The 26,801-nt window shown below is 39.9% G+C and overlaps 1 protein-coding gene across 2 annotated transcripts; it reads left to right on the top strand.

Moving 5' to 3' along the window:
- Window positions 1-11,919: 11,919 nt before the first annotated feature.
- On the top strand, window positions 11,920-25,483 carry LOC131249307 (E3 ubiquitin ligase PQT3-like). Of its 2 annotated transcripts, none has more exons than XM_058249977.1 (15): window positions 11,920-12,879; window positions 13,669-13,768; window positions 14,016-14,100; window positions 14,253-14,422; window positions 14,519-14,601; window positions 14,934-15,005; window positions 15,089-15,245; window positions 15,338-15,486; window positions 15,987-16,151; window positions 16,239-16,541; window positions 16,778-16,819; window positions 17,887-18,139; window positions 18,527-18,649; window positions 21,047-21,122; window positions 24,713-25,483. In XM_058249977.1, the coding sequence occupies exons 1-15, from the start codon at window positions 12,714-12,716 to the stop codon at window positions 25,271-25,273; spliced, it is 2,505 nt and encodes an 834-aa protein (XP_058105960.1). In that variant the 5' UTR covers window positions 11,920-12,713; the 3' UTR covers window positions 25,274-25,483. The 2 variants fall into 2 exon arrangements, with proteins under 2 accessions (XP_058105960.1, XP_058105959.1); XM_058249976.1 differs by having other exon boundaries at window positions 14,504-14,601.
- The last annotated feature ends 1,318 nt before the right edge of the window (window positions 25,484-26,801 follow it).

The following is a 26,801-nucleotide window of genomic DNA, read 5'->3' as shown; positions in this document are numbered from 1 at the left end:
TGAATGTTTTAATGGGAGGTAACCCCTCTCAACTGTTGTATTTGGTGTGGCCCACCCCAAGTCATGGATTGACTTGATTTAGGCAGAAACTCAGGTGAATTGAGTCAGGTTTAAGGATCAACTCAAGCCTAATTCCACATCATGAGGACCTAACCCACAACCTGACCAGATCCCAATACCGGCCCCTCCTGACCCAAATTGCTCTATACTCAAACCAAAACGAACCTACCAACCCAAATACATATGATTACTTTTCTTTTTTTTTAGCTTGTTAGTACACCTAGTTCACACTTCATGATTAGCCACCCTCTAGGGAGTCGATACTAAGACCTTAGAGTTGAAACGACTATCTTTCACTCTGTCTACACCTTGAGCATGGATCAGGGTGTGAATAAAACCTCTCTCGCCGGCCGGAAAACTGTAACTCAGTCCGCTGAAGATGCTTCCCAATTATAAGCACACGTGTACGTACACGCGCGTGTGTATATAATACGCCTGCACGTATGCCTGTGTGTATGTGAATCGATACCAAAACCTTAGTGTTGAAGCGAGGTATCTTTCACTCAGTTTGCCACTTGAGCATGGATCAGGGTGTAAATAAATATGATTACTCTTAAACCAACATAACCTAGCCTGAATTTGCTCAACCCAAAACCAATCCATTTTCAAAGTGGTTTTACCTGACAGCCCCAGTGGGCATGATTACTCCAACCTGACCTAACCCGATCTGAAACCAACCCCAATTTCAAGTCGGGTTGGAGTTCTCCGACCTTAATTGGGTGAAAGAACCTGACAACCCAACCTGACCCGAACTTGGGTTGGGTATGTGGTTGAGCACCTACCATTGGGGACACAAAAGTTATAAATCAAGTTGATATTTGTTTTTCCCCTTCATCCACATCTGTGTGACCTTATTAACGGGTTGGATGACAAATAAACATTACTGTGGGCCCCGGGAAGGTTTCAACGGTGGATGTGATTATCCCCACTGTGCTATGTGGTACTGAGTTCACCAGTCAAAGAGCCCGGATGGATACGTCGTGAAATGCATGGGAACAGTGCATGCATGCATGGCTTACGAGAAGGGAAAGATCTAGAGTTAGTTATTGTTGATGATCCGTACTCATGCAACCAGCTTCTGCGTATTTCTCTACAACTTCCCCGATCCGATCCGTCCAAAATCCAAATCATGAGGTCCAGACCATAGGGGGTGTAAACCAGCCAATGAATCTAACGGCCTGATTCATGTCCATCAAATGGACGGTTAAACGGAAAAGAACCAATTACTCAAATTCAAACAACATGTATCATGTAATGAGAGATTTGGATCATCTAGGCTATTTGACTTCAGGATCGACCCCCATCTGCATCGCGTCTTACAATATGGACGGTTTGGATTGAGTTGCATGTGCGCTGCGTACCGTTAACACGTGCGATATGGAAACAATAGCATTCTCATGCAATCCGCCACGTGTCCTTCGAGTACGGCAACACGCAATTCTACGCTCTAAGCCTCTGCCACACGATGGAAGGAAAGGAGAAATTTACCACTGTAACTCTACCTTTTATCCAGGGTCTTTTGTAGAGAGTCCAAAACTTACCTTTCCAAATTAGACGTTGACACGTACGAACAGAGCATTTAAAGACGAAAATACCCATGCCTTTCACTGCTACTCCTTTCACTCCCTTGGCTCGCTCTAATTACACTAAAAAAGGAGACGCTACCTACCACTACGGTTATAATCCGTAGCTATAAGTATACGGAAACGAAAAATAACTTTGAAAAGGAGGCGTATTTTCGTCCTCAAATGCTCTGTCCGTACGTACGACGTCTAAGTTGGGAAGGTGAGTTTTAGACTGTTCATAAAAGATGCTGGGTAAAAGGTGGCATTTACAGTGGTCAATTTCTCGAAGGAAAGAGGAGCAGTTATACGATACTCAGGCAGCTGACGCTTGATACGCAGGCACCCAGACATTGTAAACGTGGCATATATTTACTCAAAATAAAATCGCCTAAATTGTGGATCCAAATGTCACTAAGTCAGAATCCCAAGATTAATTAGGTTGAACAATCCTAACCTCTGATTAGTAGACACTTGCTTGTGGAAATAGGGCCGTTGAATATGGTTAATTTCTAACCGTGCAATAAATATCCACCAATCCTATGGACGGGTAACTAAGTAAGCTTGATTTTTGGTTGATATTTCTGCATTTGGTACGATAAATTGAACGGTTTATTTTACTAGTTATATGCCACATGTGCAGTTGCCAAGTAATATTAAAGTGCCGGCGGCGTATCATTCATCACGCATAACCAGAGTATCGAAGCTTTTCTCGGTAGGGAATTGGAGCTGTGCATAAGGTGGCCCCACGATGTTGATTGCATGCCCAACGGACGCGGGTTGATCAGGGCTATGTGGGCCCCACCATGATGTATGTGTTTTGTCCATCCATTCATTTTTAAAGAATCACTATAGGGCTTGATATAAATCCCAAGTGGACCACGGTACACGAACTAAACAGTATTAAAAACTCATATCCTTACTCTTGCTCCATTGGTAGACTCTCAGGAGTTTCAACGCCTGGTTAAGGGTTTGAGAACCCATATGCGGTGAAATCCCACTATTGTATGAGGGTGTGTAAAAAATTAAAATAAATTTTAAAAAAGTTTAAAATAAAAAATCTGTTGATTAGTTTTTTTTTTTTTCCCTTAGCTTGTTAGTACACCCACCGTCAGTTCACACTTTACTGTTACCTACCTCCATTAGGGAATCGATACCAAGACCTCTTGAAACGGAATATCTTTCACTCAATCTACCACTTAGGCTATGGATCAGGGTTTCCTGTTGATTGGGTCATATACACGCCAAAGAGGGGAAAATAAATATCAGCAAAATCTAAAAACTTTTGTGGGTCTGGAAGTTTTTAATGGTAGACGTTCAATTAAAAATGTAAAACATGACGTTATACATTTAAATTTTGAAAATTTTCTTTGACAAGAAATAAAATATCTTGGATTGAATTATTTACATTCAATAATCAATAAAAAAAATTTTAAGAACAAATATTATTGCACATTTTATTGATTCTTAATTCTTATTACATCTCTTACATTTTCATTGTTTTTGAAAAAATGTACACTGGGTTAATATAATAAAAATCAAACAAAGTAGTTCAATAGTGATTTTGGCGGCATTGCGACATATGAAGCGTCTGTCATAATAACAAAAGAGTTGTACATGTTCGAAACTTTTATTTTGCACCGATATACTCAAAATATAAGTGCGAAAGATTAGTTGAGATTCTATGTTTCGTAGGTAGTGTTGTCAGACATTCAACATATATGCATGAATGGAATTGTGGCGTAGACCATAAAATGATCCAGAAAAAATGGATGTACAACATAAGTGAAATGTATAGATCATGGTATGGTCCACAAGGCATCGGTGGTGCCTAATGGACACAAAAACCCGATCACCAATAATATCCCTAGTGACCCCATTATATGGAGCCCACTATATTTTATATTTACACACATTTTGCCCGCTTATTTTAGGGCATGAGCATAAAAATGAGGCTGATCCAAAAGATCAAGCCAACCACACCACAGGAATTAGTAGACAACTTCTTAGGGCCTACCATAATGTTTATTTACCACCTATAACTTGTTGATAAGGTCATGCAAAGAGCACTGGATAAAGGGAAAATAAGCATATCAGCTTGATTTAAAACTTCCTGTTGCCTCGAGATGTTTTCAATGGTTGACATTCAATACCCATTGATACTTTGGTATAGTCCACTTGAGCTTTGAATTTGTCTCACTTTTTGAGTTGTGCCCTAAAATGCACTGAAAAAATAGAGGCTGAATCGGTCTCATTTTTAGAGTCACGCCTTAAAATGCACTGAAAAAATAGAGGATGACATCGATAAAACAGATGCATTATTGTGACCTATCTGTAGGGAAACCCCTCCATTCTTAACAGTTAGATTGATCAATGCAAAGTGTAGGCAGATGGTCCAAATGCAACCGAGAAGTTTGGACTCCTCATGGTTAATTCCACTACTTGAAAAACTAGCCACCGCAAACCTCACCATAGGCCACCCTTCATTGGGGTGGTTTCCTATGTTACTTTTACACCACTTAAAAAAATGTGGCAATCCTTTAAATATCTAGTAGTACGGCAATCCAAACCATCCAAATGGCTTATGCAGCCGTGGATGCAGCATAGCCAAAGAAATTGCAGTGAGAGAATGGTATTAACTATTTGATTTTATTTATTTTTTTCGAATTTGGAGTACTCTCTCTCTCTCTCTCTCTCTCTCTCTCTCTCTCTCTCTCTCTCTCTCTCTCTCTCTCTCTCTCTCTCTATATATATATATATATATATATATATATATAACATTTAACCATCCATTTGATATCCATTTTAATGGATGTTTAATATCAATCAGTGAGAGTTTAGAAATATGCTCTGTTAAAATTGGGACCCATAATTTGTATGGTTGAGTCAATGCCACATGGGAGGAGATAAGTCACCACCATTTTTTAAGTGGTGTGGAATTAACCTAAGAGGTAGGGTCATGGATTCCCAGGAAAGCCTTTTGCAAGAAGTTCTTGCACTCGGAACTTAGTGGCGCCCATCATGATGTTTTTGAGAAATCCACTCCATCCATCTGTTTTGCGAGCTAATTTTTGGACATGCTATCCAAGACTTGAGTTAGTCATATGAGAGCGGAGTTTGGAGAGAGAAATGCCCACTATTAAAACCTTCCTATGCTCCACCTTGATATTTAAATGCCATTCAAACTGTTTACAAGGTCATTCCCACTGGGATGAACTGAAAACACAAAAAGGCTCTGATATAAGACTTTTGCAGCCATACAAATGTTTCAATGGTGGTTATTCAATTTCCACTGTTTCCTCTCATATTGGCTATTTGAGTCTTCGATCTAGTTCATTTTTTATCCAATATCCTAAAATTAGCACAAAAAAATAGATGGACGGGGTGAATTTCTCATAAGCATCATGGTGGGCCCCACCTAGGTTTCAAGTGCAGGAACTTACTATGAAATCCAATAGGCTTCTGTTTTGTACATAAGCATGATTGTCCCTTGCACCATCGGTGGCTCTGTTTTGTACATAAGCATGATTGTCCCTTGCACCATCAGTGGCTCTGTTGCATTGGTTGGTGCACATTTCATCATGGATAGTTGACTCGGTGAGTTAGACCTGACTCGTTTAGTCCTGAGTCCAAGGGAATGACTCACTTGAGCCGGGTCGAGTCACGATCTATTCACCAAAACAAAAGGACCGAGTTGATGTCAAATGGCAAAGGACTGAGTTGACTCGGACGAGTTGAATTTGAATTGAGTGGCTCGTCAATCCATGACTAAAAGTCTACTTACCATAGCCCCTATTTCATTCTTACCCTAGCAACAATTGGGGAAATGTGGCTCACCGTTCAATGTGTGAAAATGGCAAATGTCCAAACCACCTGGTCAGTGTTTGACAGGGTCATGAGCCATTGTACCAGTTATCATTCCTTAAGTGTAATGCTTTGGAGGGATCTCTCTAGTCTTCTACATATGTTATGTAAATGAGCCAAGGATTTGTACCCATGTAATTAGTTTTATGAAAGACATGGTCCTTGAAATTTTATGGGACATGAAATGAAGTTTTCACTATAAATAAGTGAAATTTTTTTAATTTTGAAAATATTATAAACGAAAGGCTAGAATTTTAGCCATGTTGAAGAACGAGTTGATTTTATTTATCCATTTTCGTCCACGGGTAGATACAAAACATAAAATATTATAGACGAGTCAAAGCTTTTCTCAGTAGGGAATTGGAGCTGTGCATACGGTGGCCCCACGATGTTGATTGCATGCCCAACGGACGTGGGTTGATTAGGGCTATGTGGGCCCCACCATGATGTATATGTTTTATCCAGCCATTCATTTTTTAAAGATCATTATAGGGCTTGATATAAATCCCAAGTGGTCCACAGTACACGAAACTAAACAGTATTAAAAACTCCTAATGTCCATTGTAGTGGTTATTTGACAACCATCTGTTGATTAGGTCATACACACCAGGAAGAGGGGAAAATAAATATCAGCAAAATCTAAAAACTTTTGTGGGTCTGGAAGTTTTTAATGGTAGACATTCAATAAAATTTGTTGCTATTTTTTAATATTCCAGCAAATTTAAAAGAAGAAAGATGATAAAATATCTTTAAATATAATGAACTCATAGATTTATAAATTAATATTGCAACTTTAAGTGTTGAATATATCTCCGAGTATGGACACCAAGATGCTTCAAAAAACATTCTAAAAAATAATTGCAAAAGAGTAAAGATAAGAACACAAGGCTGGAGATGACTTGATACATGAATGTTGTGTTTTCTCTTTAGACTATAATATATAAAATTACTTGTAGGGACATGATATTATTATTGGAGAGACATTCACGTGGCTCTTTAAGATATCGACACACATATCCATATATGTAGCGGTCATATTTATTATAAATGGACATGTGTTTTATTATGGTAATTATTTATGTTATTTTTGATAGAGATTTAAATGCCATAAAAATCTATTGCCACATAGCAACATATGTAACTGCCACTTAGATCTTAATTAGTCCAATTGTCACCACGTATAGAACATATGACATTAATGTCATGTGAATAACAATGTGTCAGTATACTAAATTAACAATGTGGCTAAAACTAGAGTTGTACACGAGTCGAACCGAGTCGAGCTTGGCACAACACGACTCGGCCACTAGCTGACCTTAGCTCGAACTCGACTCGGCTTGGTCCTCGAGCCTGATTGGTCAGCTCGGCTCGGTTCGGTTAGCAACTCGAGCCAGTTTGAGCCAAGATTAAGCCTTTGCGGCATTTTCTCAAACACAAAGAGTGCACTTTCAATATCTCACGGAATGTAAAGCAACAACATCGGTTTATAGGTATTTCATCAAACACTCAGCATGCAACATAAAAATCAAGATACAATGGTATTTGTTTCATATTCATACCTTCCTCGCCACCAGCTGACACTTCGTTGAGTCATTTCATCAAACACTTGCTGAGCAACATCAATATCAAAATAAACGAGTCACTGAATTGGTTCGATCCAAGTTGTGGTTCGATCCAAGTTGCAGTTCAATTCGAGTCGAGTCGAGCTCGGGCAAGCTTGAACTCGGTTTCAAACCGAGTCGCATCGAGCTTTTTCGAGTCGAGTCGAGCAAGCTAACCGAGCTAACTCGGTTCGTGTACACCCCTAGCTAGAACCTTAAATACCATTGGAGTAAATATTGGGTTATTCATTGGTTTACTCTTTAAGTGCACCATAGTTCAGATAGGTTTGAACTAATTACTACAAAAAATTTAGCTCTTTAAACTCCTTATAATGATATGTATGCCTAAAGTGCAAAGTGTGATGAAAGTGTCAAAAGGTACTTAAGAAGCTCTATAACCCATTCTGCATGTGCCAACAGTGTTTCGCACAGTCCTTACCTAGACTTGAACCATATTTCTATGGCAAAAGCCTCCACTCTTACCACTAATCCACATTATTATTATTATTTTTTTAACTTTCATATATAATATATTTATTTACTCTTATAAAATAAATATTTTATTTTAAAAATTATTTTTCCTATAAAAACATAATAGGTTGTACATACCAACTCCCCATGCCTAATTCCCCCTAATAAGAAATGGCGACTGGCCCCACATTTCAATGTATAATCACACATTTTATGACAACAACACATGCATTAGAGAAGATCACGGTTTTCATCAAAAGGGCGTGTTATTATATTGCAAGCAATAAGAACACACTTTAGTAAAGTTTAATGACATGTATTTCTATGCTAATATTTCTTATGGTGTGGTCCACTTATGTTTTAGATCTCTCTAGTATTTGTGCTCATGTCATAAAATTGGCTGGCAAAATCAATAGATGGAGTGGACATAACACACATCATGGTGGGTTCCAAAAACCTTAAGTTCATCGGATTCTTGTAATGCACCGCACCACGTGACACTATTGAAATATATAACTAGATATCAAAATAACTATTAAATCTCTATCTATAATATAGGTTTGGGTTCACTATAATAGACCTTTACATGCAATGGTTCTCAGAAATGCCAGTGGATTAATTGGTCCACCTTTAAGTTGATTCTTAAATCCAATAACATAACTATATTCAGCTAATAAGCCACCCTTTTTTTTTTGGTTCTTCCACATGCACTTGGGCTTGTGGGACCACCTTGATGTTTATGAGAAATCCATAAGGTCCATCCTTTTTGCAGCTCATTTTAAGTCATAAGCCCAGTTAATGAGGTTGATTCAAAATTAAAGTGAGCCACATGACAGGAATGACCTTATGAACGGTTTGGATGGTATATAAACATCATGGTGGACCCAGTGAAGGCTTTTACTGTTGGCATTTCCCTCACTTTTTCTCATTGCGTGGCCTACTTGAGATTTGTATCTACTTCATTTTTGGAATCATGCATACAATGACCTGGAAAACATATAGCCGGGGTGAATTTATCACAAACATCTTGGTGGGCCCCACCTAGCTACGAACAACAGAAACTTCTCAGCAGTAATGGTTATACCATGATATATGTGTTTCATCCATGCTGTTCATCCATTCTTACCGATCATTCTAGGGCTTGATACAAAAAATGAGAGGTATATAAATCTCAGGTGGACCACACCACAGGAAAACAATAGTGATAGGATATCCACCATTAAAATCCTCCTAAGGCCCACTATATAGTTTATTTGAAATCCAATATATTAATTAGGTCAAACAAACCCAAATGTAAAAAACAAAGATCAGCTTGATCCAAAACTTCTATGGTCTCCAAAAAGTTTTTAATGGTTGAAGTTCATCCAACACTGTTTCCTATAATGTGGTCCACTTGAGATGGGGATATACCTCGTTTTTTGTCTCATGCCATAGAATGATCTAGAAAAATAGAGGGACGACATGGTTGAAACACATATATCATGGTGGGGCCCACATAGCACCGACCATCATCCATTAGATGGTGGCAGGGGGAGTAGCCAATCCATTTCCGGTTTGGATGGCATTTAAAAATCACGGTGGACCCAGCGAAGGCTTTGACGGTGGGCATTTCCCTCCTCACTCTTCCCATTGTCTACTTAGATTTGTATCTACTTCGTTTTTGTTATTTTAACATAAAATATCTAGAAAACAGGTAGACGGGGTGGATTTCTCACAAACATCATGGTGGGCCCACCTAGCTTCGAACCGCAGAAACTTCCCTGCGGTAAGGCGTTTCACTTTCAGGCAATCCGCGTCAGCCCCCGCGGTTGGGAAACGGATTGTCTACGCCCCCTGACACCAGCTCCGGTGCTGGTGGTCGGTGCTCTGTGGGCCCCACCCTGATGTATGTGTTTCATCCATTCCGTTCATCCATTTTTTTATATCATTTTATTTTTGAAAAAAAAAATTAGAGGGATATAGATCTCAGGTTGACCACACCACATGAAAACAATAGTAATTGGATATCAACCATTAAAATCCTCCTAAGGCCCAATATACTGTTTATTTGACATCCAATCTGTTAATTAGGTCATACAGGCCCAGATGAAGATAAAAAACAAATATCAGCTTGATCCAAAACTTTTAGGGCCCCCTAAATGTTTTTAATGGTCGACCCTCATTCAACACCTTTTCCTGTACTGTGGTCCACTTGAGATTTGGATATACCTCATTTTTTTGTCTCATACCATAAAATGATCTGTAAAAACAGATGGATGAAATGGATGAAATACATACATCATGGTGGGGCCCACATAGCACCGACCACCAGCCATTGGCTGGTGTCAGGGGGAGTAGCCAATCCGTTCCCCCGCGGTTGGACCATGCGGCAAGGACAGTTTCGTAAAATTCATCGAAGAGAGAACTCCAGCATCTTCTCCAGCGGATTACGACAGGTGTACCAATCCGCGCATGGGACCCACCCCAAGCTTAACAGCGGTTGGCACCGGTAACCTGATTACGGCAGTTTTCTCATCTGAATTTAACCATGGTTAGTAGAAAAGAAGGGAAAGTGGTCGTTTAATACTCCGTCAGAGTATGGTGGTCTATACGAAACCACTGAGATACTTCTTAAGAATCTCACACCTATTTAAATTAAGCTGTCCAATTGTGGAAACTACAGTAGGTTGATTATCTTCCCAAAATCAGATTGCTTGGATGATCTTTAGATCTGATTAGTGGACATTTTATGGTTGCATTTGGACCGTTGAATATTCTTTACTCTTAATCATCAACTAGATGTCCACTGGCCCAGTAAAAAACATAAATTAGAGAAATCTTTTTATTTATTATTTATCTAGATGACCGGACAATTTGGACTGTTTGATTGAAGTAAGTAGCATGCGAAATTCTCAGAGCCGCTTATCAACCATCATACTCTACCAGAGTATCAAAGTATTTCTCGATACTATTCAGGATAAACAGTTCCCGCAGTTTATGCAGGCAATACGATTCTAAAAAATGGGGATTACCTGGGAAAGCCTTCCGCAGGCAGTTCCTGTGCAAGGATGGTTTTAGCACACCCATATGTTTGTCAGAAATCCACACCGTCCATCCGTTTTGAGAGCTCATTTTAGGAAAGTGGACGTAAAATGATGTGTATCCAAAACTAAGTGGGTCATAGGGAAAATTGGGGAAATAAATTTCTACCGTTGAAACCTTATTGGACTTCACCTTGATGTTTATATGACATCCAAACCCTTGGGACAAAGTACAAATACCAAAAACAACTGCCTGATACAAAATTTTTATGGCCCAGGAATATTTCAACGATTTATACTGAATCCCAACTGTTTCCTCTAGTGTGATCCACTTAAGTTTTGTATACACATAATTTTTTTTTGGAAGATCTAGAATGAGCTCTAAAAGAAGATGAATGGAGTGGATTTCAAAAATACATTTCGGTGGGCCCCACTCAGCAACCTTGTGCAGGAACTTGCCTTTTGCAAGTATCCGCGTCCGCGCCGCTGGTTAAAAACCGAAAACGCGTACGCTATAAAATACCCGCTATCGTAGATAACTGGCCCTTTTAAGCGTGTAGTCGGTGAGGCCGTGACTGTGGGACCCACTTTAATGTATGTTCTGTATATCCACTCCATCCATCCGTTTTTACTAATCATTTTAAGTTCATGGGCTAAAAAAGAAGCAGATCCATATCTCAGGTGGACCACACCACATGCGCTCACTATTAAAAACTTCCCAAGGCCCACCGCAATGTTTGTTTTCCATCAAATCTTTTGTTAATAAGGTTACATAGACCTGTATGAACTGAAAAAAGTAAATAAATCAGCTTGATCTGAAACTTTGTGGGCCATGAGAATTTTTTAACGGTGGGAATAGAATCACCATTGTTTCCTTTGGTGTGGCTTACCTGACGTTTGGATTTGCTTGATTTTTGGGTTCAGGGTATAAAATGAGAGGGTAAAACAGATGCACCATACGGATGTAGAACATATAAATCAAGGTGGGCCCCACGTTCACAGCCTCACCGAATCCGCTCTCCTCGTAAATCCTGACCGTTGGTCTGTGAATCCATTGCTATCCCGAAAATCTTCTAATATCTGGCCTACAATCAGGTGAATACGATAAATATAGAAAAGATTCACATTCATCTGAAGTTTTCCCAACAATCGATTGCTAGGATCTTAGATATTTTTGGAAAGTAGTCAATCCACCGTAGGATGCACTGGACTAACGGTTTGGATTTCAGTAAAGTGGGCCCCACTTGTCAGATCTGGAAACGCGAGTATAATCTGTCGATCGAGGATCAGATGGAATAGTGCTTTTAACCCTCATTTAACGGCAACGATAAATATCGATTCCTCCACGAAACCCACCTCATTCCCATTCGCTGCTGGGAATTCGCTTTCCTTTCTCAGAAGAAAGAAAGAAAAAAAAGGGGGAAAATCCAAGCCAGGGATATCCTCCAGAAACCCTAACCCTAGCTCTTCATCTAGGGCTTGAAATCTCTATCAGCCGCGCTGAAATCTCTCCTCCAAGAGGATTTTCGTATTCGATTGGGTGCCTGGATTGACGAGAAATCCTTCCTCATCTCAGATCGTTTCAAAGCTCTCCGATCGTTCGATACATCGGATTTCGTCCCGGAGAATCCGATCTGCAAGCTCGGTTCGTATCGGTTCGCTAAGCGATCTTCCGATGCTCGACGGCATATAGGATTCGATTTCTCATCAAGAGGCCTTGTCTTCATCGGGTTGTGGAATTCGGATACTGAAAGGCTGTGATTTTCTCATCAGGGGCTTCATCTTCGTCAGATCGTGGCGGATTCCTCCTTTTTGAAGGTTTTTGATTGAATTGGTTTGAGAAGCAGACATCCAAAGCACCGATCTTGTTTGATCTCTGATCAATTTGGGGCGATTGTGCTTTCATAGTTGAAGAAAGGAAAGGAATTGCAAAGAAAGGAAGGGAATTGAGAAGACGAGAAGGGAAAAAAAGGAGATAATTACTTGTACACATCTATATTTTTTTGGCATAATATCAGGCCTTTTTTTATTTTTATGGCCTTTTGAATTTCTTTCTTCCGGCTCGAATTTGGGCGATTTTGTTTGTTCTTAGTTTGTTTTCTATTGAGAGCAGAGCAAAAGAGAAAAAAAAGGAAATGGCTGTATATTATAAGTTTAAAAGTGCAAAAGATTACGACTCCATTCCTATCGACGGTCATTTCATATCCGTAGCGAATTTGAAAGAAAAAATATTCGAATCCAAGCATTTGGGCAGGGGTACTGATTTTGACCTCATGGTCTCCAACGCCCAGACTAATGAAGGTCCGTTTGGTTCCTATTTTTCTAGATTCAATTGCTTGAATAATCTGATTCCCTTCGCATTAGATCGATCTGTATATAGATTAATTTCTTTGGTCTTTCATAGTCGAGGATTGCTATTATGATGCGTGCTTCATGGAAATTCCATGAAGCTGCATGTTGCTTCCATACATGTGGAAAACGTGTTTGGTGGTTGGGCCGTCGATCTAGTGGGCCACCCTCTCAATTGCTTATGCCTGAATATTACAGAGATTGGACTGTCCTAATCACCCATCATTGTGAGTTTTGGCTGGTGAATTGCAACTGTTGATCATTGTGATAAAAATCCATTTGCAAGCCACCACTGTCAAATGGCTTCCATAGCCCGATTGCTTTTGACCTATGGGTTATGTTCCCTTCCAATGATGTCTGATCTGAGCAATGGTCCCAACCACTGTATTGTCAGCAATGTTTGGTGTGGGCTGCATGGAGATTCCATGAAGTGAGAGCTTCTTTCTCTGGTAGTTCTAGCTTACCCAAGATTCTTCTAAGCAGTTCCCAGATATTAAAGGATTGGGATGATCAATCTTCAGGGAATTGGTCGGAATACTAGCATCAAATTGCTACTTCGATTGTTGGATGGGTAGTGGGTCTGTGCTTAGCACAGTAGCATTCATTTATTGTTTCCTCCGGGTTTATGTGACGGATGATTCGTGTTGCATTTCGCATTCTATGATATTGTTTTATGTGGGGTGGACTAATCTCACTGCAGTATTTTTTATAGACATTGTGTTGTGCCATGTTCACTTTCAGAATATCCAGATGAAGCAATGCTGATTCCAAAAAATACATCGGTACTAGTTCGCCGGGTTCCTGGACGGCCTCGCTTGCCCATTGTTACTGAACGAGACGAGTACTATTTCACACTCTGTATCTTGATCAGTTGAATGATTTCACCGCTTCCCTTCTTTTGCGTTTCATCTTGATTATGATGATGAATTCGTTCCATCTCTTCTTCTTACGCTTCAGTTCAATGCTTGGAGTGTTTGTGCCACTTTGGTCTCTGGTTCTACTATAAATTCTTTAGACTGCCATCAAAATTGAATGCGCAGTTCCAATTTTGAGGATCTTGAGAATGCCAGTGGGTGCTATGTTTGCAGGCCAAAAGTTGTAGAGAATAAGGTCGAAGAAGATCCACAACGGAAGAGTAGCTTCTCTGTTGCTGATCCATCCGCTGTGAGATTTGTAAGCTTTAAGACCCTTCAAATTTTGTCTAGATGTCTTTCCCAGATCGCTCTTCTTTTCATTGAGAATTCCGTTAGAATTCTCAGTCTCATGGTTGCGAGTGTTAGATGGTGGCAAGATGGAGTAATGTTGTGTTTTATCGGATGTTGCAGCCTGAAGAGTCGGAATGGGATGAATTTGGGAATGATTTGTATGCTATTCCAGAAGTGCTGCCAGTTCAGTCGGGGAATCCAGTACAACAAGATGCTCCCCCTCCTAACAAGGTTGATGAGGATAGCAAGATCAAGGCCTTAATTGATACGCCTGCTCTGGATTGGCCACGGTGAGACATCTCCCTTTCATTGATGCCCTAATACGATTTTGGGTTATGATTTCTGTATTTATTGTTCTCTGATTGGTTTAGATTGGTCTTTTGCAGGCAAAATCAGGAAGCATTTGGTCCTGGAAGAGGTTTTGGAAGGGGTGGGATGGGTGGTAGGATGAATATGGGACGTGGCTTTGGTAATTCTCTTCCATAGTTTTAGAACATCATGACATGCAATGGGATTTTGATGAAACCTTTTCTGTAACTTCTGTTGATTGTTGGCTTTCCTTGTAATTTGCATGATATCTTTTTATATTAACTCCTTTAGTTGTTACTTTAGATTGGGTGATAATATTGTAAAAGTTGCATTTGTCTGATGTATGGCAAACCCAAATTCCTTTATTATCTTGGTTTAGCAAATAGTGTTTTTATTTATCTCTGGGATTTTGGTCTGGGCTTACAGTTTCTTTGAAAGTCTGTTGTGTTCATACTTATTGGTTCTGACATGTATGACTTCCTTTAATTGAAGGTCGTGGTGTTGGTGGTTTGGAACGCAAGACACCTCCGCCAGGCTATACCTGTCACAGATGCAAAGTGCCTGGTATGTTGATAATCCTGCACAAGTCCCTTTGTTTTTTGAATTCCAGTCTGACCTTGCTTATGATCTGAACATGTACTGTCCAGGGCACTTCATTCAGCATTGCCCCACGAATGGCGATCCTAATTATGATATTAAAAGGGTGAAACCTCCAACGGGTATCCCAAAGTCTATGTTGATGGCAACTCCAGATGGCTCCTATGCATTGCCAAGCGGCGCTGTTGCTGTTCTCAAACCAAATGAGTAAGATGGTATCTTTATATTGTAGATGGTTTCTTCAAGTTGTCATTGGGGCTAGGTTATAGCATGTTAACCATTTGACCTTCTGAAAACAGGGCTGCTTTTGAGAGGGAAATTGAGGGTTTACCTTCTACTCGGCACGTCAGCGATCTCCCTCCAGAATTGCGCTGTCCATTGTGCAAAGAAGTAATGAAAGACGCAGTCCTCACTAGCAAGTGCTGTTTCAAGAGTTTTTGTGACAAATGTAGGTGCTTTAATGGTTGGAACTGTATTTTCAATTTCCATCTCTAGATTTTAGTGGCCAACCCCAATTAGTTGGCATGAGGCTTAGATGATGATGATCTTTAGCTTTTAGTAGCAAGTGCCCAAATTTATATGATCTTTGGTTCTGTTTTTTAAATTTTCAATTTTCAATTTTAAAATTTTTGGATCTTAAAGTGAATTGGTAATTTCTGCTGTGCATGGGCAACACCCTTTCCAAAATTGTTTGGTAAGTTCACGGCCTGTTTGGTTGCCACTCAAAAATGAGTTTATCTCATTTTATTTAATATCGATTACACATTGGTTATATTTTTAAGCCGTACAAATAAAATTGATCTCTAATATATAATTGTAATTAAATAAAGTGAGATGAAACTCTTTTTCAAGTGGCAACCAAACAAGCCCTTAGCTTTTAGAAATCAAAACAGGGACATCACAGTGGAAACTGATGGTTGTTATTCGCATTGTCTTGCATATAATCAGGTATCCGAGACCACATAATTTCAAAGTCCATTTGCATTTGTGGAGCTACAAATATACTTGCAGATGACTTGTTACCAAATAAGACGCTTAGGGAAACTATCAACCGCATCTTGGAGTCAACTACCAGTAGTGCAGAAAATGCTGGAAGTGTATTACATGTGCAAGGTCTGTAAGCTGGTGATGACAATCTCGTTTAGTGTATTGAAATCAAACATTTCATATCAGTGGAGTGATCTAACCTGCTTTCTTCAGATATGGAGTCTGCTCGGTGTCCACTGCCTAAAGCTCCATCCCCTACTCTTTCTGCCACTGCCAAAGAGGAAACTATGCCAGATCATCGTGAAGATCATACTCATAATATAAAGGAGACTGTGAATGAAGGTAAGGCTGCTGTCGATGTCCCGCAGCCATCTTTGGAGAGAAGTAGGGCCACCAAAAATGTTGATGTATCCGAAGCGACACTAGAGTCAATGAGTGTTAGGGAACCAGTATCACAGGGGAGTGCTCCATTGGCTGAGGAAGAAGTTCAGCAGAACCTGCCTGGTAGTGATCCAGGTGAATGAGTTGTAAACTTTGAATGAGTTGTAAACTTTGTAAATAATATTAGCACTTTTTTTTTCTTTCTATTTTTAGAAATGATATTTACAGATGCACACACATTCTTTTGGTTGTGACTCACTTTGTATCCACATAGGTAGCTTTGGCCTGAATGACAACTTACAAAATGAGATTTTGTAATGAGAATACTAGGGGTCTTCTAATGGTATTCCATTTTCTGTTTTTCTATACAGGGAAGAAGAAGAAAAAGAAGAAAGTACGCATTCCTGCTAATGGTGAGCCTTTTGGTTTTATATTTTCTTTGATTTAGTAAATTATGCCCATCATTAGTGCAGTTAAAGGCACTAGGTGCACTCGAGGTGTGTAAAGGTTCCGAGCTCAAATTTTTGAGGGCCTTCAATGATAAAGTAGCATGTGGAAAACTGTTTTCTTTTCAACGGTCTTCTTCTTCTTCTTCTTCTTTTTTGAAAAAAAAGGAATTTTCCTTTTCCTCAAAGAACTTAATAATTTGCATTTCCACACGTTCTGAGAGATAAATTTCACTTTTTGACCATTGATCATTCCACATTTCTTTGGAAATCACGGTAACTAAAAGAAACAACCTTTTCTAGGATTCTTTTCAACGGGTTTTCTCATCCATGGTTTCCTCATTTGCAACGTTTTCCTTTCCAAATCTACTTTACAGATTCCACCAATCCAAGCAGGCTTATTTGACATCATACATGATAACAGAGCGGTTGCTCTTGCTTCTAATTGTTTTAGCTCTAACACTAATTTGAACACAAGGAAATAAATGTAGTTTTAAATTAATGCATGTGTTAGACACTTACTCAGACACCACTCATGCTTAATCAAGCACCACTCCTTGAAACACACATCAATTTAAAAATTCTAACTGTTCCATTTAACAATTCAAATTCTGTACTCAAACCATTCAACTTCTATAAGACCATCAAAAGAATCAAGTCATAATTTTAAGTCATTCAACCGAATCAGACCATAACTACAAGTTTATTATTAATTTACTATTATTTTGGATCATTCAAATGATTTAAATCTCGTTTTGTAACCGTTGAAATGTCATAGAAAACCAAAAGTAAAAGCGAAGGCGATGAAGCAAGTTACTCACAAAACCATCCAGGTGCCCAAGACAAAAAAAAATTATAATTTGAAATTTGAAATGAATACATAAATATTACTTTGAAGGAACGATGGGTTATTTTCAGGGACCTTTTCTATACATCAGAAGTTTCTGGTTGAGGGACCCACTGTTCCTATGTTCTTGTTCAGCCCATTTTTAATTTTATTTTAATGTAATTTATTCTATTTGTCTGCGTTGCAGCTGCTGACTTGCAATGGAGAACCCCTCAAGATCTTGGTGGTGAAAACCATGCAATGCATTTTGGCCCTTCGGCCTACAACCCATATTGGCCTGGCATGCAATGGGGAATGGATGGATATATGGCGCCTCTTCCTGGTCCTATGCCTTATATGGGTTATACACCAGGTCCATTCGAGGTTCCCTTCGGGGGGGTCTTACCTCAAGATCCCTTTGGAGGACAAGGTTACATGATGCCGGTCGTTCCTCCTCAAAGGTAATCTGGGCACTTCCAACACTGCAATCACTGTATTAGATTACAGCACTCAAAAAAAAAGAAAAAAGAAAAAAGAAAAAGAAATCACTGTATTATATTACATGGACATACCATGTCTTGCCAAGAGAAAATAAAGAAAGCTATTGTGACCTGGAGAACGTTGTAATGTTATCTCTGATTTTAGCATGAGGGCATCAGTGAAATTGTCCATTTAAGGAGATGAAAGATTTGGAGCAAGTTGTTTTTCTTTCTCTTTCTTTTTTCATAGCATCACAGATAATTTCTGATGATGATTCTTATTAAGAGATTGATGCTACCTTTCTTTTCTTCTTCTTTTTTCGGGATAGAGCAATTGTCTAACCTCAGTGGAAGAATTGAAAATTTCAGGGATTTGTCAGAGTTGGGTACTATCAGCTCAAACCCATTAGCCCCTGTTATGACAAGAGAAGAGTTTGAGGCCCGTAAGGCTGATTTGAGGAGAAAGCGGGAGATGGAACGACGCAGTGAAAGGTAATTGCTGAGCTTTATGATGCTCGCATTTTTCTTTAATTTCTTTAATAAAATGTTTTCATTACTGGTCAAAAATAAAATAACAAGAAAAAGAAAAATAAAAAATAAAGCTTTCCCTTCAGAGTTGTGTTGAGGTTGTATGATGCCACTATCTCGTTATCATTTCTTTACTCGTATGTAGTGGCCATAACTGCCATTACATAGCCATTTTTTAATACCGTGGTTGGACCATATGTCATTAAGTCTTTTCCTATTACCTTTACTGACGTCCTTTTGGGCCTTCCACTTACCCTTTTAGGGCCTTCAACTTGTACCAACGCATTCCTAACTGGTGCAGTTCTTGATTTCCGTTGAACATGATTAAACCCGCAAAGTCTACTTTCCCTGGTCTTAAGTTTAATCCCACGATAGTTAGTGCAACTCCTTATGTCTCCTTTATACTAATAAATACATACCACCGATGTATTCAATAATGGCAATGGTGGCTGTAATGACAAGCCTTATGTCCATTACGATACAGGGCGTAATGTTCAAACAAAATTTTTAAGGAAGAAACTGTAAAGGCCTTCCCCCCCCCCCCCTCCCCAAGGTATTGACTACGGGTCATTACAGATCCCTTATACGCTCCCTATAACGCGTAATAGAACCCGCTGTTACCATCATGTAACATCCATTATGTAGCTGTTTTTAATACCATGGGCACCACAATACTTCTTCTCCACTCGTCTCGCATTTTCTTCAACAACTTTGTCAACCAAAATAACCCAATATCTCTTATACACTTCCAAACCTTTATTTGTATATCATTTGGTCGAAGGGCCTTTCCCGTTTTCGTCTTTCTAAAAGTTTCCTTCACTTCAAATATCCTAATCCTATGAAAGTAGACATGGACTCTGATATCATTGAGTTGATGGTTCCTTCTATCTCTATGCTCTTAGAGTGATTGTCATTTAACAAGTTCTAAAAAACAGCTTCTCCACTTTTCATTGATCTCATTATCCTTGACTGGTAATACCCTCTGGACATTGTTCTTAATGCATCTAACATGATCTAGGTGCCTACTCTTCCTGTACCTATGCTTCCGTCTCTCATTTTAGCAAGTTTGAAAGGCATCTTTCTCACCATTCTATTATAAAAAATCATTATAAGCCTTAAGTTTAGCCTCACTTGCAGATTTACTACTTTCTTCGCAATATTTTTGGCATCTCTATATTGTTCTAGTTTTTTATTGTTTCTAGTCCCTTGCTAGATTTTGAAACATGAGCTTTTCTTGTTACTAGCTTTTCATACATCGTCATTCACTGCCAAGTTTACTTATATGATTGGCTTTTGCCCCTAGATACTTCTAAAACATTTACTTGGCCATCTCATTCCAAATAACGTTTCTTCTTCCTTGACTCTCTGCTTGCCCTCTTCCATCAATTTATTTCTTAATTATATGGTTTTCTCTCCTTTTAAATTCCACTACCTAGTTTTTGGATTCCTATTATTATTGCTGTTATTGTTATTGTTATTATTATTATTATTCATCATCATCATCTAATCCTTTTCCTGACTAGATGGAGTCGGGTACACTAATCCTTTTCTGTCATTCCACTTTGTCATGGAGCATATCTTCAATTAAGTGATAGGTCATCAAAATTTTCTTACTACCTCTACCCATGTCCTTTTAGAGCCTTCAACTTGAACCGACTCACTCATAACGTGAGCAATTCTCGGTCTCTGCTGCACATGGCAAAACCATCCAAGTCCATCCCCTTACCTATTGGTGCTACTCCTTAATCCCCTGAATCTGTTCATTTCTAATTTGATCATCTTGCCGCACATCAATTTCAACATCTGCATTTCTGCTACACATGCCGTGAACATGTTGTTCCTTGACTTTGCTACCCAGAATTTTGCATCATAAAGCATTGCTGGTCTTATTATATCTTCCTATAAAATCTTCTCTTCAGTTTGATTGGTATGTGGTGGCCACATAAAACTACAAAGGCACATCTCCTCTTCATCCACCCAGCTCTATTCAATAAGATTTAATCTATCATTCAAATAATAATAATAATAATAAATAAAATAAAATAAAACCAACCATGAAATGTGTATTGGACATAATAGACATTGTAGATCGATCTAATGTATTTGTCCAAGTGTCTGGATGGAACTAACAGCACTATAACATTGCTATGAGAGCATTGGATAAATTTTCTTTTGTTTTAGCTGTGATTTATTTTTTAGACATGCTTTTTTTTTTTTGTTTGTGGTTATTGTGTGGAAATAATAGAACTCCATTGGGCAGTTTTACTTTGCTTTGCATTCTTTTCTTTTCTTTTTTAATTTTGGAACTGATTCCCACACCCCCCCCCCCCCGCCCCCCCCCCCTCTTTTTCTGTGTTTCAGGGACTGCTCCAAGGATAGGGAATGCAGCAGGGAAATGAGCAGCACTGCTGAGATTTCTTCAATGAAATCCAAACATGTATGTCTTTTTTATTTGTCTCCTGTATGTCTTTTTAATTCGTCTAGTTATTTATTTATGATACCGCCGTTATATCAATATTTTTTTTCCTTTCTCAAGGGTTATATAATTAGAAGTGAGGTTAACAAACCTAGCTAAATCACCTTTCTTTTGCAGAGGAAAAAAAAACGGAATCTTTCGTTTACTCAATTGGAAATTTACTTTTTTTTTTCTTCAAAATCATTCAAAGACGTTTTCTTTTAGTAAATATTTACCGTTAAAAAAAAAAAAAACTTTTCAGTAATGTAACCATAGCCATGAAATTTTCATGTAAAAAAACGTGCGTCTCAAATTGATCTGTTTTTCCCTGATTTTAGCCAGTGTGGAGAGATCAGATATTCTAATATAAATTTTATGTTTTTTTAACTTTTATTATCGAATATAGGGATGCCCTGTTGGGGCATGGGGGAAGTTTCATTGTTGTTGCTGCCCACATGGAATCAATGGACTAGGTTGCACCCACCATTTGATATATCAAATTAATGCTCCATGGGCCAAAAAATACTTGTTTGGACAATCCTAAACCTTTAATTGGTGGCATTTGAGTAGTCTCAGACTAGAGTCAGCAATGGCTTATGTTCTGTTTGGAAGAAGGCTCCATTTATTTAGATGATTAGGATGTTCCAGTCAAGTAGTGGATGGCCAGGACAGCGGAAATATGGTAGAGCCATCTCAGGTATAGCATTTGTGGCTGGGTGATATGTCAATCGGGACCATCCATCTAATTTGTCCTACAATGGATGGTACGATATCGGTCCCAATCAAAGCAATTCTTTTATCTGGCCAATCAGTGGCGGAACTGGTGGGAGCCTGATTGGCATCATCGTGCATTTGCCATGTGCATGCCAAGTTTTTAATTTATTCGTTTGTTTACTTTTGGTTAAGCCCACATGTTTACAAGTCCGTCAATGCACACACTATCACACATGGCAGCATGGCAGGCAGGTGCAATATCCAGGCTGTCCATCAGGTGGACATGTATATATGTTACTGCCAAACATAAAGGTGGTCCATTCAGTAGGTTAGCTAAGATATAGAAATAAGTCGACGGATTAGAAAGCTTTGGTCTTCTTCTTCTTCTTCTTCTTCTTCTTCTTCTTCTTTTTTTTGTTATTTTTACAATGGTGCATTTGTTCAGCTAATTGTGGCCCACCTGATTAGTGAACCAACCTGATTGTTGGGATGGGAAATATAGGCAGTGGTGCCTTCTGATGGATGAGTAAGACATTGCATTTCCACATTTTGCCTGTGGCATGTGGCGGTATTTGCATGCAAAACTCCTTTTGTTTTCTAAATTTGTAAATCATTCTCTTTAGGGAAACGATCTCATGCATTGGCAGCATGAGTCTCCACCATCTGTAGGGAATCCTGGAATTTCAAAATGCACTTTTAAAAATTGCATTTTAAAGTCGTATTAGATCCGTGCTGCCCATCATTGGATGGTTGGAAGAGCATGCATTTTCTTTCTTCTTTTCTTTCTTCTTTTTATTATTATTTTATTTAATCTTTCTATCTGGAAAGAATAAGTTAACAAGTAGGTGTTGTATTTGGGAATATTCCTGTTTGCATAATGACAGGTCACCTACAGCCTATTGGTCAGGAAGGTGGTGCTCTGATTTTTTTTTTTTGCTAATCCGCCCCTTGTATGGGATTTTCGAACCAAGGAATCTGTAGGTCCTATCATCAAGATCACCCTTCTGGAGGTTTGATCACATTGGGTGGGCCACCAGTTGGATTGTGGAATGGCGTAGCCCGTATTATAGTGGTTGTCCATTGATTACCGTGGTGTGGTGGTGTGGCCCGTGTGATAGTCGACGGGCCAGCCTGATTTTTTAGTTGCAGGTGGTCATGATGGTGGGGGCCCACCGTTTTCATGGTACGGATGGTCTACCCAAGTGGTTCGTTGGAGGGGAAGGATGCAATGGTGTCAGTCCTGCAAGAGCTTATTGCTGGTACCTGTTGGATAGTCCACTTCACTTTCCAATTGTACGGCAGCACATGCTCATTGATCTGGACCAGCCAATCTACGGTTGATAGCTTGAAACGCTGTCATGATCTGTGGTCTGCTTATGATGGTTATCTTAGTGGAACCGTCCACTCAGTTTTAGTGAACGGTTGGGATCTCCCTACTGGTTTTTAGGTCACTCCTAACATGAGTGGCTCCGTTTTTTTTATCTTTATTGGGCGGTCTGGATGAGCACGTGTCTTGGTTGGATGCTGGAAATGTTTTACACTGTGGCCCACAGATCTCCCACCCCTGACCAGTCAAAGGCTCTGGTGGTGTCGATCTTTTGATTAGTTTTCTCAGTTTTTTAAATTACAAGTGTGATTCGATTCCTTTTGCAAGTGTGTTGCATTCATATGCTTCCAGGTTGGATTTGCTCAAGAGGGAGCTTTTTTCCTTTTGGGGGAGGAAAGAAAACATGGATATGGTGTTCATGGTTTTAAGCCTCGAACGAGACTTGTGTCGACTCGGGCTCGGTTGGATCCGATTTGAGTTTCCTATCGCAAGGTCAAGCTCCCGAGTCACCTCCAACTCGGATGAGTCTGGCCTATTGACCCTGACTCGACTCAGGACCGAATGAGTTGATCTCAGTCGCCGCCTCCTATCATGATGGTGTGGCAAGTGGCCAGCCTTTTCTGTATGGGTTAAAACAGCTAAGCTTTTACCGTAAAGCCCCCTCACCTCCACAAGCTGCCACACCATCCAGCCATGCACGTGTGGTACATCTGAGCTGTGCATCATCTGGGCCCTTTATATCAGATATGTTCCAGCAGAAACAAGGCTGAACGGATCATGTATGGTCTTAAGAGTAATTGCCATCTTTTAACTCATTATCCAACAAGGTGCAAGTGTGACTTGAGTGACGACTGGAGCAAAGCTGACCTTTCGGCCAGGCATCTGAAGTGGGGCCCACCTGATGCATGGCCTGGATACATCCGAGGATGGCATGCTTGCGTGGGATGCATGTGGGCTTTAGCACAGACTTCAAGAAAGTCCGTAATTGTCCAAATCCGTTGGCAGCTGCCTAAATGAGGCGAGAACAGGTGGCAATGAACGGGCCTTTTCCTGTTTAGGCCTGGCACGGCCCATTACTGGGCTGTACTGCTTGGGCCCATATTCATAGTGTGAGTTATGGCATACCGTCATTTCACAAATGGAAGGATCGAAACCGTCCATCCGGTTGCATTTGGGCGGGTGAATTGACCATTGATGCGGTTTTTTTAAAAAAACTTTTTCGGGGGCTTTGAGATTGGATATTAAGATGGCAAAAGAAAAGGAAAATAGTGATTTTAGAGCATTCCTTTGATGGAAAATAGGGGGGTCGGTGTTATCACACTCATAAAACCCGTTTTAGTCCACTCTTCTTTGCAATAAAGATGAGCCGAGTTCTAGTTACATTTGACTCAGTAGGCTTGACTGACTCAGGCCTGGGTCATTCGATTTTATTTTTTATTTTTTATTTTTCGAGGCTTGGATTTGTTTTTCGAATTTCATGCATGTGCCGGTCTTGCATTGCTTCATATGGTGGTTTTTTTTGTTGTTGCAGAGGATGATGTCCCAAGCAGCCAGCGTTGACAGGCCGAGGAGGGAGCCGAGCTTGGATCGACCACCCCGCGATGCTAGCAAGCGAAAGTCTGACCATGAAGAAGTCGCCGCTGATGCTAAAGCTGCTGACCGCAGGCAAAAGGGGAGTGTTTTCTCACGTATCAGCTTCCCAGACTCCGGGGCCAGTGATGGCAACAAGAAGAGGAAGCTGTCGGAGGCTCCAAACGGCCTCAAGAGCCACCACGAGACTACCCACCGGCCATCATCAAATGGGTACCGGGAGGACTGGAAGCCTGTGAAGGGCGGGTCAAGTGGAGGAGGGCGGAGGGGCAGCTTACATGACCACGACTCGAGTGACGAAGACTATCACTTCAAGAGGAAGAGGCCGCCATCGGTGTCACGGCATGAGGCAGCCGAGTGGGAGGAGGATGCCCGGCCTTCAAGAGGGTCGAGGGAGCGAGAGCGCAGTGCGAGGGAGCATGAACGGGAGTGGGAATACGAGCGTGAAAGGCCGAGTAAGCAGCACCGACGACCGAAGCTTGAAAGCGATTTTGTGGATTAAGATCATAATCTCGGCCTTTTATGGAGTAAGCTTGAGAGAGAGAGTGAGAGAGAGAGAGAGAGAGAAGAAGAAGAAGAAGAAGAAGAAGAAGAAGAAGTGTCTATATAGAAAGAAAGAAGCTGGGGGGATGGTAAAGTCGGGATGACGTTTTCAGCGTGCATTGTATATGACAACACCGTCATTATAATAATCAAAACATCTTTCAGCTCTCTTTCTCTCAACCTTACACTATGGATGTCTGCAAATTAATCAAATTTTTATCCTATGCCACGGTGGTACAGGCAAGATGGGGCCCACGTGATTCATTCATGAAATCCAATCCGTACATTATATGCTTCAGGGCATGTTGCTCTCAATCCTCTAATATCATCAAAACCACAGGGAACAATTTTGGAGGGAACATACAATGCTCTAGACCACACCACAGGGAACGTCCGCCCTTTGATTTGGGGTTAATTGTCAAAACAAATGGTTCTAGTTTGATATTTGGATAGGCTCCAATTTTCATTTTGAATGTAAAATATTTTGTTTCCGTCTTAAAACTCTAGCCTTTTCCAATTCGTTTGAAAAGGTAGATTTTATAAGTTTGAAAAGAAACAAATTGCTTGGGTTGTACACCGAGTCAATCTGAGTCGGTCAGCAGCTCGGTTAGTTTGAGCTAAAATCGAGCCTCTGCGGCATTTTCACAGATATATGCAGTGTACTTTTAATTTCTCACTATACGTAAAACAGCAACAGCTATTTACAAGTATTTCATCAAACATCTTATAGGCAACATCAAAATCAAGGAAAAATGGTATTTGTTTCATACAGACCTTCATTGCCACTAGCCGGCACTTCATTGAGTCATTTCATCAAACACTTGGTGAGCAACATCAATATTAAAGTAACCGAGTCACTAAACTAGTTTGATCCGAGTTCGATTCGAGTTGGGGTTCGATCCAAATCGAGTTGAGCTCGGGGAAGCTTGAACTCAGTTCGAAATTTTTTCGAGCTAAAAAAATCAGCTTGACTCGACTCGAACTCAGCTTCAAACTGAGTTAAATTGGGCTTTTTCGAGTCGAGTCAATCGAGCTAACCGAGCTAACTCGGTTCGTGTACACCCCTACAAATTGCCACATGCAACTAGCCTGGACTTTGGGCGGAGCCATGTCGGACTAAAATGACTTGATCCCAACCCAAAAATTGATTGGCCAACAAACTGATTAGGCCAACATCAACCCAAGCATGGCCGGCTCTTACTTTGGGGTCTTTTTCTTTTTTAACTTAATGGGTCCTCAAGGCATTTGATACGCGTTAAATTGCTCATGGAATTGATGACGAAGTATTTGGATAGCAAGTCTTCACCATCAGGTTTGACAACAAGTTGTTTCTAGCTCCCTTACCCTCTATTGGAATGTTAGTCATGTACCATGTAAATGGGTAATAATTATTTACCTATGTGTAAATTATTTCATCTTTCTTCGTGACAACTTATTTTTTTAACACTTATATAGAGAAATTTACCAAATCAATGTGGGGCCCATCA

This window comes from Magnolia sinica, chromosome 6 (assembly GCF_029962835.1).
Source record: "Magnolia sinica isolate HGM2019 chromosome 6, MsV1, whole genome shotgun sequence".
Lineage (NCBI taxonomy): Eukaryota > Viridiplantae > Streptophyta > Magnoliopsida > Magnoliales > Magnoliaceae > Magnolia > Magnolia sinica.
This window is presented reverse-complemented; position numbering and strand designations above follow the sequence as displayed.